Source organism: Crinia signifera, chromosome 4 (assembly GCF_055691185.1).
Source record: "Crinia signifera chromosome 4, ASM5569118v1, whole genome shotgun sequence".
Taxonomy (NCBI): Eukaryota; Metazoa; Chordata; class Amphibia; order Anura; family Myobatrachidae; genus Crinia; species Crinia signifera.
This window is the reverse complement of record NC_139220.1, coordinates 126,592,204-126,607,728: the sequence shown is the minus strand read 5'-3', so window position 1 is coordinate 126,607,728 and position 15,525 is coordinate 126,592,204. Positions and strand designations below refer to the sequence as shown.

General features: G+C 43.3%; 1 protein-coding gene across 7 annotated transcripts in view; it reads right to left on the bottom strand.

Annotated features, from left to right (window-relative positions):
* Positions 1–15,525, bottom strand: part of PLEKHG7 (pleckstrin homology and RhoGEF domain containing G7) — a 62,037-nt gene that overhangs the window by 16,056 nt on the left and 30,456 nt on the right. For all 7 annotated transcript variants that reach the window (XM_083182389.1, XM_083182388.1, XM_083182387.1 and 4 more), the window contains exons 6-13: positions 14,682–14,809; positions 9,377–9,417; positions 7,442–7,540; positions 5,644–5,793; positions 2,473–2,568; positions 2,041–2,142; positions 1,195–1,308; positions 383–557 (exon numbers count right to left, since the gene is read on the bottom strand). In XM_083182389.1, coding sequence (XP_083038515.1) covers positions 383–557; positions 1,195–1,308; positions 2,041–2,142; positions 2,473–2,568; positions 5,644–5,793; positions 7,442–7,540; positions 9,377–9,417; positions 14,682–14,809 — 905 coding nt within the window. The remainder of the gene's footprint in view (positions 1–382; positions 558–1,194; positions 1,309–2,040; positions 2,143–2,472; positions 2,569–5,643; positions 5,794–7,441; positions 7,541–9,376; positions 9,418–14,681; positions 14,810–15,525) is intronic.

Here is a 15,525-nt window from a genome sequence, read left to right as displayed (position 1 = left end):
CACACACACACACACACACACACACACACAGGCATTGGAGCAGCCATTAGTTACCCATAACTTGTTTTGTTCTGATAATCAGTCTGATTTATGTCTAGGGCAGGGCTGTTGGTCAGAACCAAACAATGTTTGTTTGTTTTCCTATAGCAGCAGTTATATCCCAGGAGACAGCAACGGCAGCAGAAAACAGCTTGGGTATGGCACTGATTACACTTACACACACACACACACTATTTAACACAAATACAGTACCAACTATTTTTAGAGGCACTGAATAGACATGTTCCTGCTACTTTATAAAAGAATAGGAACATGTAATAGAAATTACAGTATGATTTAAGCCTAATTATAATTGCCCTGCTCCCAAACTTAGCTCACTTACTAATGGCGTTTTCCACTTTCTCCTTCACAGAATAGATGGATACCTTCTCTGCTGCATCGTTGCTTCTCTTCCATATGTTCTTGAGGAGCAGCGGATAGCGGGTCAGTCGGTGTAAGGGTGCCACCAGCAAGTCGGTGAGATGCAGCCTCCTGCACTGCTCATGTTGCTCGCACCACTAAAAAGACACAAAATGCAACTATGTAGCAGCAGGATGTGTGTGGCAAGGGCACAAGGGTGTACAAGTCAGAGTGGTGGGGATAGTATTAGCACAGAGTGGTGGGGATAGTATTAGCACAGAGTGGTGGGGATAGTATTAGCACAGAGTGGTGGGGATAGGATTGGCACAGACCGCAGTCTATTAAGTATATAGAATGAGCGCGCCCCAAGATGGCTGCCTCACCTTTTACAGGCTCCTGAACATCTCCACAAAACAGCTTAAATTCTACACAACCAACATCAAAAGCATCAAAAATATCCAAGGACCTACCTTTAATTTGTACAGCCCTATGTGGACATCTCCTCAAAATGAGTGGATTGCTTTCTAACACGGAGATTCACTTTCGTTATTATAAGTATTGTTAGATGTAAAATGTGGGGACCTTTCATCTTACAGCAGCATTTGAATGACACTGGCAGGGCCACAACTGGTGGGGGGCGACTAGGGGGTCACATGCCCCAGTGCTGGATGCGATACCCATAAGTGCATACAGGATGGGGGGGGGGGGGGGCAAATTATCCAGGTGGCGAAAATCCTAGTTTAGGTATTATGATGTAGCACAAAATGTACACTCTAGAAAAAAAAGATCCATTACCTTTACATATGCTGCAAAATGTTCCCTTTGCTTTAACGTCTCCAGGTAGAGGACAGCTGACGTGTAATTGAGGCAGTAGATCTGATGAGTCCAGCACAGATTATCCTTGAAATACTGCAACGTCAATAGAAAATATAAAGGTTATGTTAGTACTGGACAAACCATAAATCAATCCATGATCGCAATTATTGGTCATGTGACTGAGGCCCTGTGCAATTTCCTGATTATTGCGAAACTGGGCATGTGCAAAGACACACTACAGTATGTACATGTGCAGAACAGGTCCTGTGATTGCATCGTAGTATTGTAAGAGCCTCTGGCCGATTGGCAGGCAGGGGTATTTGTTGAAAGGGATGGGGCAGGGGTGGCTAGTGTTTCCAGCAATGGGGGCGATCCAACCTCATTTCTGGAAGTGTCAAGGCCCAGGACTTTGTCAAGAAAGTAGTTTTCTTGGCTTCACAAGCCACCCTGTGGTATTCAACCTGAGTAAGCAGAGGCTTACTCTGCTTGCTGTTGCACATGAGCATTATGTCCAATGTTTAATCCCAGACTGCAACTCCATCACAGTGCTGCAACCTCAAATGCAGCAAGGCAGTGTGTATATATCACTGACTGCATTTGCATTGCTAAGGGTCACATTTTCGAAGCTGCTTGCGAGCAGCTTCACAAATGTGATCATGCATAGTGAGGGCCAGAGAATGTTTATAGAGAAAAGTTATGCTGTGAGAAGTGTAACTTTTAGTGTATTGGAAATATCAGGTATGTCATCTGTACACCCTTTACGCTGCGTCTGAAAAGATGGAATCATGACTGGAAAAGTCATCATTACTAATTGCTCATACTGACCTTTGTTAGCAAGTCTGCCAGCGATAAGGTGCAGGAAGATTCACAACCAAGCTCACTGCTTAAAACGGTGTTTAACAGGCTGCTGGCAAAATCCAGACTTTCCTAGTTTAAGAAAACAAATATGAATCCTTATACCTCTTATGGAGAACACAAAAATATGAAACAAAAAATTGTATTTCACTGATTTTGTTCATTTTTTTCCACCAAGTCTTCTAGTCCCTTCAACAGAATCTACAAATACTCTCAGATCCCTAAAGAGTTCAAAACCTTCCACGTTTAGCAAATAGTTAAACAAAGACCCTTGAATAGAGTGGTGTTGGATATCATCTAATACTGACTGTATAGGAATATGATCTTGTCATCAGCACAAACTGCTGGGACCTCATACTGTATATTGGGACTTTTTTTATTTTAAAAAGGAAAACCGTTCACCTGATTCAATTCCTCCAAATTGGCAAAGAGCCTGACCGTATCCACATCCAGTAGATGATCATTGCTCTGTAAGTACTTTAGTGCATTTAAAAATATCTGCAGAATATAAAACAGAAGTTAAACCTTCAGAGTAGTGATAATTTATTTAAGAACTTATCAAATCTATCTATTGTGCCCATTTCAAAGAGACAATGACATATAAAACAAGAGCTCTGTCCTGGAACTAGAGTTGCTTTGTAATGCTGGATACACACTGTAAGATTATCTGCCCAATCTTTCTGGTCAGAGTGAATATCTGGTAATGGGAGCAAATGGCAATCAAACATTTTCTCCCAAACACCAGAAAATGAGCAAAAATGGCTGTTCAGAAAAAAGAATTCACTCAAATGGATTTTAACCAATATGTCTGACTGACCATTTTTGTTTACCAGTGTTTGGGAGCAGATGCCAACTGGCATTTGCTTCCATACATTACCAGATTTTTTTGGACAGAATCTTATAGTGTGTATACAGCTTAAGGCTTGATCTATTTTACGAATAGTTTGTGTACGCAGCTGAGTAGGGTGTCCTATAGAAGAGGATGTCCTGGCTCAGCTGCCCCAGCATGAATTGTCACTGGTGACAGTGTCCATCACTACACTAAAGTACAGGGAAGTATCTCTAAACAAACTAGTGTATCTGATGTCTCTTCACTGTACTGGAGAGCAGAATACAGGCCCAGATTTCCCACAAGACAACCTAGGTCTTCCCCTCCCCGTAATGTCACTGTTATATTAACCGGGCACCCAGTGCTTGCAGTGTGAAAGTGTAATTAAAAGCCCTGTCCCAAGCAGCCTGGTTGAAATGGTCTGTGGTGATAACTCATCATCGTTACATGTTATTTGCCACTAAACTGGGCATTACCACACACACGCACACGCACACCTCCCAACTTCTGTGTTGCCGAAATAGGGACACTCGCGCGGATAACGACCTCATTTTCATACGAGAATAGACGCTGTTTGTAGGGGTTTGGATTTTATGGATAGGGTATTGGTGATGTGTAGGGTTTAGCGGATTAGGGTTAGAGCATAATGTTTGGGGTTAATGGTGACTGCATCCTTGATTAACAGACCTAAATATCTTTGTGTAGATTGAGGTTCAGGCTATACAGTTTAAGTGCGGGATGTATTAACATACATTGCCGCCCCTTGCCCCGCCCCCGCCGCGATGCTAGCGCATATGTACTAACATATGCGGCTAGCATCACAGTGCAGTGACGGAGGCCACCGCGTTACCCGTGATGTGGTGTGGGGGGGGGGGGGTCAGTCATGTCCTGGGCTCTGTGGTGGTACCCGGTGGCTTCTCCTTTCCCCTGCAGCTGATGTGTATTTATATACTATGCACTAGATAAGATGCCTTGGTAAGTATACTATAGGCCTAGTGTAAGGAGCTCTACTATGGTGGGCATAATGTGTAAGAAGCAATTCAACAGGTCTTTTCCCATGAGACCCTGCCTGCGGCCTTAATTTTTTTCATATACTTCAGGGGCATTAAAATATATATATATTCACTTAACGTTACAAACAATTTGGCCTCGTGCCAGCCCTGTTTAAGTATTGTAACATCTTATCCTCAACTGAGCAAGTGAGATCTTTTGCAGTTAATTGTCAATCCAGCTAGGTGCAATATTGTGAATGGGATATAAAAGGAGTAGATAGATTTTAGAGCTCGAGGGAAGGGTAGCCAATGTGGACATTGTATAAGAGGGAAGACAGGTGTGGTATTACATTTTATAGCCTGTAAGATGTAGACTGTGTGGGACTTTGGACTTAATTCAGACTTAAGGTGGCCATACATCTACAGATCGATTGTCAGATTGGGCTGGTTGAAACTAAATCCTGGTAATGGATGACAGCAAATGACAGTTGACCATTTGCTTTGAAATGCTGGAAAACTGCCAAAAACTGTCATTCAGATATTACCAGGTTTTTGTTCCAACCAGCCCAATCTGACAATCGATCTGTAGATGTATGGCCACCTTTAATCACAGGGCAAATTTGTTTTCAAAATGGGTAATACCATGTGCACTGCAGGTGGGGCAAATGTAACTTGTGCAGTTGAATTAGATGTGGGTGGGGTGTGTTTAAACTGAAATTTCAGTGTAAAAATAAATACTTACAATGCACTAAAACCAAATAACTTACCCAAATCTAACTCTCTGCACATGTTACAACCTAACCAATTACTTATTTCCTCCCATTTTTCCCATATTTCCTTTAGCCCATGTTGCTCCTTGCTGCTGGATTTCTCTTCCTCTCTGACTTTTCAACTATACAAACATTCAAACTGGATTCAAGACTCACTTCTTTACCAAAGCCTTCCAGCTCTATCCTAGCCAACTACTTCTTTCTCATTGTCCTTCCCCTCTGTCACTCTAATCTGTCTACCATTCCCCTTTTAGATGGTAAGCTCTACCAGCAGGGCCCTCTTTCCTCATGTGCTTTATGCTCCTTCACAGAAACCACCATCTCTTTCCCACTGCCTAGAATGGCACCTTGCTGCTTATTTGGGTATTTGGACTACCAATTTTTATAAATCTTGTCCATGCCCTGTAATGTTCTGTACTGCAAGTATTTATTTCTTGTTTTGTAACAGTTTCTGCACTCTCTAAAAGGCACTGTGGACCCATGGTTGCACCAAAAAAATAAAGGATCATTATAATAATACCCAATCTGCTATTCGACTCATCTTTAAAATTGGTGGGTTTACACAATCCTTTTCTTCCCTGCCCAATAACTTGTTGTATATTCCTATACTAAAGCCCCTTGCTTTCTTTTGAGATATATATTATATCTAATAATTAATTATTCTAGAGACCTCTGTTGGAGAGGACATTACTAATAAAAAGCTTTAAAGGTAGTAAGATTCAAAATTCTGCTTGAAATTATAGTTTTTTTAAAGTAAAAGTTTATTATTTACAAGGAATACAGTAGAAAGTGCCCCAGAAGAGTTCCTCTGTAAAACTGAACTTAGGTTCAAAATGGCTCTGGTCCCAGGGGAATAGCTGTACTAGCAATTTAAATAATTTAAGGTTCATGGAAGAGAAGCTGTGTGAAGCACTGAATTTCCTATATATGGTCAAAAAAATGTAGGACACTTCAAGTAACATTTACAATCAATCATACTCACCATTTTAAGAACCAGTAAATGTTCTAAAAAGTAAGTACATTCTGAGGTAAAAAGTTCCCAGACTGACTCCTGTCTTTTTCGATTTGATGTGCTAAAAAGTGACTTCTTCTCAACATTCTGCATATTTCTGAATTCATCCCAGGTTTTATCCTGTATGTAAAAAAAAAAAAAAAAGCATAATAAGTTACACTCAATAGTATGTAAATAAGTATAAGTGTCAATTTTATATATATGCTTTAAAAAAAAACATGAGAATAAAACATATTCCATGTAGCGCTATCTATTAATAAAAATAAATTGTATACAGGAGGGTCTAGAGTTGGAAATACAGTACCAAGGGGTTGTTCTGATTGGTACATGGTCTTTATAAAAAAGGTGAACGTCCTTCTGAATGAATGTTCTCGGAGTACAAAAAAAAAATAGTATCATTTTATAGGTATAGAATAGATCTTCAAAAATAGGGGGTGATTTGCGGGGTGTGGTATGGGGCTCTGACAGTGGGGATCCCGACTGCCGGTGCTCCAACAGGGGGGGCAAGCGCAAAGAAGTCCCTTGCGGTCTCGCTGCACTCGCCACTCTGCAGCCTGGTGGCTTGCCACATGTTCTATTCTGCCTTTATGGGGGTTTTGGACCCCCACAAGGGAGAATTGCCCCTGTGAGTCAGGATCCCCCGTCGGAGCACCGGCAGTCGGGATCCTCACTGTCGGAGCGTCATCCGGCACCCAATTTGCAAGGGGTGTTACGTCTTTCACCGGTCATATAAGTATGAGTGGACACTCCTAGATATCGATAAATGTTGTTTTCATTACTAGTGAGCGCTATGTGGACTATGTATTCTTCTCTTGTGTTTGTAGAATGGATTTGGATGTCGGGTGACATACTGTAGACCAGGCATGTCCAAAGTCAGGCCCGAGGGCCAATTGCGGCCCTTGCGGTCATTTCAAGCGGCCCGCAGCCTCTAGCTGGAAGCGGGCAGAGCATGTGGGAAGCACAGCACAGGACACTAAAGGTGGGGCACCGGCAAGCGCGCCTTTACCTTGCTGTCTGCTGCAGTGAGGAGGTGCCATCCGCCACAGTCAGATGTGTTTGGCTGCTGCAATCGTATATCACCCTACTCCACAATCACAGTGACAGCAGTGTTTGGGGAGGGGGTCAGCAAGGGAGAAGCTTGCTCCCGTAACATGCAGAGCGGAGGAGGGCAGCAGCAGGAGCCCAAGCATCTCCTGTCCTTGCAGTGTCTGCTTTGCCTCTCCATCCTCTGGCTCACACAAGGGGCTCTGAAACATACAGAGATGGGAGGGGGCAGAGTGGGGGACATACAGTGAAGGAGGGTCAGGCTGGGGGACATACAGTGAATGGAGGCAGTAATGGCCATTCAGAGAAGGGGGAGCAGGGGCAGGCTGGGGGACATACAGTGAATGGGGGTAGAGTGGGGTACATAGTGAATGGGGGTCATACAGTGAATGGGAGTCATTCAGTGAATGGGGGCAGGCTGGGGAAATACAATGAAGGGGCAGGCTGGGGTGGGGAACCATTCTGATGTAATTAATGATTCAAAGAATGTCAGGCTGAATGGTCAGCCCCCACACATTTACACTTCACCAAATCTGGCCCTCATCGCAAAAATTTTGGACACCCCTGCTGTAGACACAGTGTGAATTGTTGCTCCTATTGTGTGTGGTATTAGACCCTGATACTTTCTTTCTTTATATATGCTTCCATAGACTGAACTTGAATGGATAAATGTAATTTTTTGCTGTATAATAGACCAATAGAAATTGTTGTTTTACTACTATACCTTAATATTATAGAAACCATAGTCTGTGAAATCTGGAATCTTTAAGACTGACAGACAATGCTCCAAATCAGAAATTTGCTTTTGTTTTCCTTTGATGAACTAAGTAAAAAAAAAAGAAATATATATATAAAAAAAAAAAAAAGAAATAAATCAGAAGCAGCTTTTCCAGTATGTCACGGTGTGCCTAATAAGTCATAACAATACAACCTAAAAATAGTCAGAGGCTCTGAATGAAGTCCATACATAATTGTATGATCTCATGACCACTATTATGCTTCATTTAGCCTGCATCAGGTATCACATTTCACCTCAGAACTCAGAAGAGCACACGATTTCCTTTTTAGGCTAACTAAACTAGCATCTTTTATTTTTTTTTACTCTACCAAAATAAAAATTCTATATATTTATATTTTTTCACAGATACGTAGTATTATGAGGGAGTAGCATTTGCAATCTACAAGAGCATTACACACATTTTTCTTCTTTTTTTTTTTTTTTTACTTTTATTCATGATAAAGAAGCCGCATGAGGCTTTGAAACGTTGGTTAACCCTTTGAGTGCCAGTTGAATTTATCAAAATTGGTGTGAAAATTGGCAAGTAAACCTTTTTATTCATCATAATGACCTGTATTGGTTACCTTTTATAGGATATATAATCTTTTTTTACACATTTTTTATTTTTAATTCATATAACGAATGTGTGACGCTAGCTGATATTTTGCACATCTTTCAGGAGATGTTGGCTTTTTTAGCGATATGTTTGTGCATCTCTCACAGAGATGTTGGCACTCAAAGGGTTAAATCCCTTCCTTGGTGTATAGGTCACCTTCTGGGCTCAGCACAGCAAGCCACCCACACTGGAGCTGCTAATGCTTTTTTTATGTAGCAATAGAAAAGGACATGAGTTCCACATTTACAAACCAAAAATGTAACTGAGCCTGAAGCTGGGTACACACCTACAGATTTGTCTGTCCAATCTGTCTGGTGGGAGCAAAAAATTTATTGGAGCAAAAGACCAACCATTCTCTCTCAAATGCTGGAAATGGACAAAAACTATTATTTGAATAAGTGTGTTAAATAAAACGGCTTTAGCCAATTTGCATGAATGACTATTGTCTGCTTTCCAGCATTTGGGAGCAAGTGTTTGATTGTCATTTGCTTCCATCCATGACCAGATTTTTGCTTCTGCCAGATGGATTGGACAAATAAATCTGTAGATGTGTACCCAGACGAGACAACAGTATATTGAGGACATCTGTGTGGAAGGTGCTGCAAATTAAAAACTTGCACATGGTGATCATTCACGCCTTAAAGCACTATGTCAACTGTTCCAATTACTGTGGGACAGTCCCGATTTGAGAACTTGGTTCCAACACATACCAGCATTGTCCAACAGGATCAGCAGTTTAGGATATATGCAGAGAAGCAGTACATTTGTGCCACACTCACCTGCCACTGGTGTACAAGGCAAAACAGGGTGGGATAGAGGGGAGGAAAAATAAAAGGCAGCCTTTGCCATTTCAATAAGGATGAGTAAATTTAGGAACCTCATTAACGGTAAGTAAAAAAAAAGAAAAAGAAAATGTTAAACAAATGCAGGGATTTATGGCCCTGGTTTAGGAGCTGCTCAGCTATTGTTTTTGTGGGCATGGCAGCTTGGAGAAATGTAGTTGCATAATGACTGCCTGACAGGACAGGTTTTAGTGGCCATTTAGTCAGATTCAATGGCAACTATTGTAAAGCGCAACAGAATCTGCTGCGCTATATAAGAAACTGTAAATAAATAAACAGTCCAATGATTTGGAGAAAAGTAAAAATGTGTTAGGACCCACGGAAATGATAATTTGTTTCTTTATTTTTTGGCTGGTGGAAGCTTGGGAATATATATTTGCAGTTTTGTTAAAACACCAGTAACATTTAACATGTAATACTCACCGATGCCTTCTTAGAGAAAGGCCATTTTGGTTTCTTGGCATCTAGTTAGTGAAAAGAGAGCATTAAAGTTCAGTATTATTACAAGAAAAATGGGCAAATATAAAGGGTGTGATGTAATAGGGTGTGAGCAGGGTCGGCGCTACCTCTAGGCAGCTGCCTAGGGCGCTGGCCACTGGAGCGCGCCCATTGTTCAGCCCAACATTTAAAGAAAGCAGCAGGTCCCATGAGCGGCTATCACTTTTCTCCCAGCACCAGGCTTTAAAGAAAAATTATTTATGCGGTGCCTGGGAGATGTGAGAGGGGAGATGTGGAAGCAATTAAGCAGAAGATGCTTGTATCCACTAGCAGCAATCCCACCAGCGGCACTCTAATACCCTCTGACGCTATAGTTCCTGTCTACATCATTAAGCTTCCCAGCCCCCGTACCTTCCTCAGAGGCAGAGCGCTGCTGGCAGATCTGCCATGCTGCAGGATGCGCTGCTGTGGTGCTGTGGTGAGTGTGACTGTGTTTTTTACTGTACAAGAGACAATGTGCAGAGCAGGGACGCTGCATGCCGCCGCCCCTCAGTGGTGAACTGTGCGGGGGGTATTCCTTCAGGTCCACAGAAATCAACTAGTGTCTGTCCAGGCCAGGCTGACTACAGAGCCCTGTATAGAGAGCTGTAGTCTGACAGGGTGTGCTCATAACTGTCAGCACTGAACTGTCACAGACTGTGTGTGCACTGCAATTAGAGGTGAGTGGAGGAGACAGAAGGGGGTGCACTGTAATAGCATAAAACACTCACAGTACGTACAGCACCTCCTTGTCCCTCCTCTGTCACTGAAGTGTATAAGCTCTGCCCCCTGGAGGCGGAGTTCCTGAGGCCTATGGGACCACCTTATTGTCAGAACCAGAGTGCACCACAGAAAAACATTGCTGGAGGTGCCCGCCCTGAATCTTGCATCAGGCTGTGAGCCATCCCAGTGCCTGATCCCTCCCTCTGACACCATGGTGAGTTGTTGCAAGTGTATGTGTACTGGCCAAGACTTGTGTGATGGAGCTATCAGTGGGGACAGGAGGAAGGGAGGATTTGTGGGAAAGAACTGGCCAGGTGGGAGTTAGAGGTGTGATAGGTGTGTGCTGTGCACTACATTTGTGAGTGTGAGGGTAATACATATGATTGTGAGAGCTTTTTTTGCAGGGGCACTGTGCATGCAGTAATTGTTTTAACATGGATAACTACATCTCCCAGCAATTACAGTGTGCTGTATATGTTAATTATTTTATTTAAAAAGTTTAGGAAACATTGCTTTGGAGATGAATGGGAGCACTGTACATCATTTTACCAGTGAATGATATTGTTACAGTTTTAGCTGTACATTTCACTGCACACCTTTTAGGTAATGACTGGCACAGGGAGAAAGTAAAGGTTTTATACTAATAGTGGGTTGTACAATGTTGTTCAGCAATCACTATGTCAACACAACAATGGTGATTGATGATATCGTGAAGGGGGGGGGGGGGGGGGGCAGTAGGCAAATGTTTTGCCTAGGGTGCCAAAAAACCTTGTACCGGCCCTGGGTGTGATGAGAATCAGAAAGTGACAGATTTCGAGTTCACCTATTTTTAAAGCAGCAGTCAATTACATGGCAAAAATCAACCTGGTGTTGCAGTATAAGTGATTGACACTTTAAAAAAAATAAAAAAAAAGAGTGGGAAAACGCTCACAAAATCTCCCATTTTCTGGTTCTCACATCCAATTGCACCCCCCCCCCCAAGTGTTTAAAAATTAGAAGGACAACTGTAAGCCCTAGAAGTGAAGGGGTTAATGCCAGCGTGCCCCGGCGCGTGGAGGGTTACCCAGCGGCCCCATCAGCCTGTGACTGACAGGGCCAGAGCAGTTCCGATTGGCCTGGAGGGAGGAAGAGGCGGATAGGAAGAGGAGGTAGAGACTCACGTGGGGGCGGAAGGAAGGCGCGTAAGGGAGTGTGCGGAGGAGCAGCGTGTGATGCCCGGCGTGTAGGAGAAGTGCCGCGGCCGAACGGAGAAGCGGGTGACCCCCGCTGACCCGGAGCACCAGTGACAGAAGACGTGGCGGGGAGAGACTGCCGCAGCAGCTTTGAAGGAGGGGAGAGCTCACGTGCAGGAGAGGACTGGCGCGGGGAAGGAGAAGAGAGCCGGGTGACGTCACAGTGACCCCCGCCGACCCCGGGGAGAAAGAGATGCAGCGTGTAGAGTGCCGCAGGCAGCCGGGCATAGACAGCACTGCAAGAGCCGTGACCCCCGCTGACCTCCCCAGTGAGAAGCCGCATACACGCGCGGCAAGGACAGTGATCCCCCCTGCTGACCTTCTCCTCTGATCAGCCGCCCGTACAATGCGGCAAGAGCCGTGACCCCCACTGACTTCCCCATACAGCAGCCCAAGCCACCAGCAGCTCAGGCCACAAGCAGCCCAAGCACAGCAGCCCAGGCTACCAGTGTCACAGGCCACCAGCAGAGTACTGTGAGTGCCACACCAGGGCAGCAACAGACTCCCACCCGGTGCCCGCACAGTGGGAGAAGGGAGTGTGCAGTAGGGAGAACTGCAGAGCCCAGCAGTGATTGCAGCCAGACAGAGGACCCAACAGCAGCCGGGGCGCAGTGTAGCGGAGTGTGGCAACGCCTGGCGCCCACACTAGCAATCCCGTCGGGGTGCACTGCGACCGGTGAATGTCTGCCCATACCCAGCGGGAGCTGGCACCGTGCCACAGGTACTTTACCCCTGACCTAAAAGTTAACCCCCATACTTTGTCACTCCACTCTCCAAATCCAAGGAAAAGGTTGCTGGACCGACATTGCCACCCGGTGGCTAAAGGATAAAAAAAAAATACAGGGACCCATAGACATAATTAAATCCTATGCATAGGTTCTTGTTGAGGACTGACCGGTCTTAGCTAACGATAGTACCCGGGTACATAGGCTTAGGTGGTGCGAAGTAATATTTTATGATATGTGTGTTGCGATAGGTAGCGGTTAAGATAAAGCCTGCCTATTGTTGTGTTAGTGATAATCGTAAATAATGGCCGTTACTGTCCTAGAGCTACTGTCCTGTTTGTATTCCAAATGACGTTTGCACTTTGATATTGTTTTATACTGTTACGTGGTGTTCACCCCATTCCAAGGTACAAAAACCAGCTGGCGCCCCTAGTTGCAGGCCCAGAATGAAGCATCAATTGAGAAAGTGTGTCGATTGATTTGTGTACCCATCCTATAGTACGAGAAGACTCCAGACCGTAAACCGGAGGAGACTGGTGGGACAGATTCCAGCCGTACCAAGTGAGGTATAGCCCCTTCCGGTGCCTACACAACCATTGTTACTAGTTTTCCAATAATATAGGATGTACAAGTTGCAATGGTTCCTGGATGATCTCCTCTAGATCCTAATAATACAATATGTTAAAAAGGCATAACATCTCTGTTTTACCACCATCTATTCAATGGACATTATTGCAACTCCTGAGCCTCATCTCCATCATCTGCTGTTATTTGTTTTCCTGCTTCTTTTGTGGTCTCAGAACATTGCCTCACATATCGCCTTTCAGGTACTCCATGAAAAGTCAACATGAAGAATGTCTGACATGCATCCTTTAGTCAGCCTTCTTATTATATAGTTTTGGTGTCTGCAAGCTGCATACTCTGAGGAAATTCTAACAAGTCTGCCCGTAATTATAAATGGCAAAATAAAATGATTGCGGCTTCAACAATTGCAAAAGAATGTGCAGCTCGTAGGATATTACATAAGCCGTTACTGTCCCATTTTTAGCAGCACAGCCCCTTTTTTGATCATGACCACCTCTCCATTGTGGTTAAAAAAAATCCCACACATTCCATTCCTACCCTTTAGTAATGATGTTTTACTCTGTACGTAAGTGTAGAAAACTAGCATGGAAAAATACCATATTCTATTATATTGTAACAGGAAGAAGGGGTATAGGAATATTGGGTCCTCTTCATGAAGGGAATATAAACTCTACCCTGAGAGGCCCTGCTACAACAGAGTAGCATGGGCTGTCAGAGTCAGTGGCTTGTGGTAGAGTAGCCTGGGCCCTCCCTTCTCTGTCAGAGCAGCCGAGCCCAGGATCTTTGTCACCATAGTATCCAGAAAAAGGGGGGTTTTACTCCATGTGGAGTTGGTGCATGCTCGCACAACCTATTAATTCAATTGGTTCCCTGATTAGTACAGGTTAGGTGGACCCCAAATTATTATCAGGTACGGGGGTGCTGTTCCCTACAGCATTGAGTATATGTTTCAAGGCAAAAGAAGAGAAAAGGGCTGTCTGGGGGAACGCACTGAAAAAATGTTTTAAAATGTAACTTTTAATAATTTTACTTTAATATTCCCTATATCAGGGATTGGAGGGAAAAATACATAAACAGCTGAAATTTGAGAGGTTAAAATTACATACAGTACATACACAGATACATATAGGGCCTTATTCGAGTTCACTCTTTCTGAAAAAAATCCTTCTTAGATGGACAAAACCATGTGCACTGCAGGGGGGCAGATGTAACATGTGCAGATAGAAATAGATTTGGTGATTTTTTGGTGATTCTTTGCAGGGTAAATACTGGCTGCTGTATTTTAACACTGCAATATAGATCTCACTTTGAAGTAAAACCCCACCCAAATCTAATTAGATCTGCACAAGTTACATCTGCCCCCCTGCAGTGCACATGGTTTTGTCCATCTAAGAAGGATTTTGTCTGAAAGAGTGAACTCGAATAAGGCCCATAGTGTGTTTAGAAGGAAAGAATATTTGTGTTTAAAATTCACACGGATGACTGTCCCAGAAAAATGTCTGTTCTGTAAAGCCCTGAGAGGAAATGATTTTGCTTTTTGAAAATTTCATAAAATAAAATAGTCCTTTATGAAATTTTCAAATAGCAAAATCATTTCCTCTCAGGGCTTTACAGAACAGACATTTTTCTGGGACAGTCATCCGTGTGAATTTTAAACACAAATATTCTTTCCTTCTAAAACACACTATATGTATCTGTGTATGTACTGTATGTCATTTTAACCTCTCAAATTTCAGCTGTTTATGTATTTTTCCCTCCAATCCCTGATATAGGGAATATTAAAGTAAAATTATTAAAAGTTACATTTTAAAACATTTTTTCAGTGCGTTCCCCCAGACAGCCCTTTTCTCTTCTTTTGCCTCCCCATAATATCCCCCTGATGGCAGCCCTGGCTGGATTGATGGTTCAGTACAGATAACGGTAGGAATGAAGTTGGGTAGCATGGAGATGCTATATATCTAATTTGTGTATAAAAGGATCGCATACCATTATTAGAAAGCCATGTAGATTGATGCATATAATCGGAAGCACCATCTGATACCAGGAGATCTCCTGGGAACACTTCGAGACCAGGAATACTTAGGACCACAGAGCTGCGTCTTCGGTCAGACTGCCTTCGGGAAAAAAATAGCATTATTCTAATAAACATTAAAGTTTATTTATTTGAGACAACATATAGATCATGTGACATGTAATAATCTGTAAGAGAACAATGGAAAGAGGAATATAAATTCACCTTTTGGCATATTCATCATTGGGGTCACCTTTAGGGAGATATTCAACCCCCCAATCAGGGACAACTTCTCCTAAAAGCAATCTTTGCTGCTGCTGCTGCTTTAGTAACAGCATGATCATTCCCATTGTTTGCTCCTGCCCTAGTGGGACCGGAGGTCATGCATGCACATAACCACTGGTCTCACCGTATGCAGGTGGCAGAGAGTTCTGCTTGGAACCCTCTTTGCATCCCAGACCTCCCTCCCATAGGAAGGTGTGGGGCTCTAGGAACAAGCGACATTTGAAGATTGCTTTTGTTCCCACAGGCAAACACCAAAAACGTTTTCAGAGTTTGATGAATATAAGGAGACCCTATCGGACTCTAATGATAAATAGCCCATTACATAAAAATAATGTGTGAAAAGGTTAACATTAGCAGTTTTGCCCAAGATACGAAAAATCTTGCACCAGCCCTGCCTGTACCAGTGACGTGGTATCTGCTTTCTCCCTATGTAGAGCATGCATGCAGGGGCGTAACAAGAACATTGTGGGCCCCGGGTATGGGTCATAGGGTCAACAGTAAATAGGTAGACATGAAAAATGTCAACATGCATTA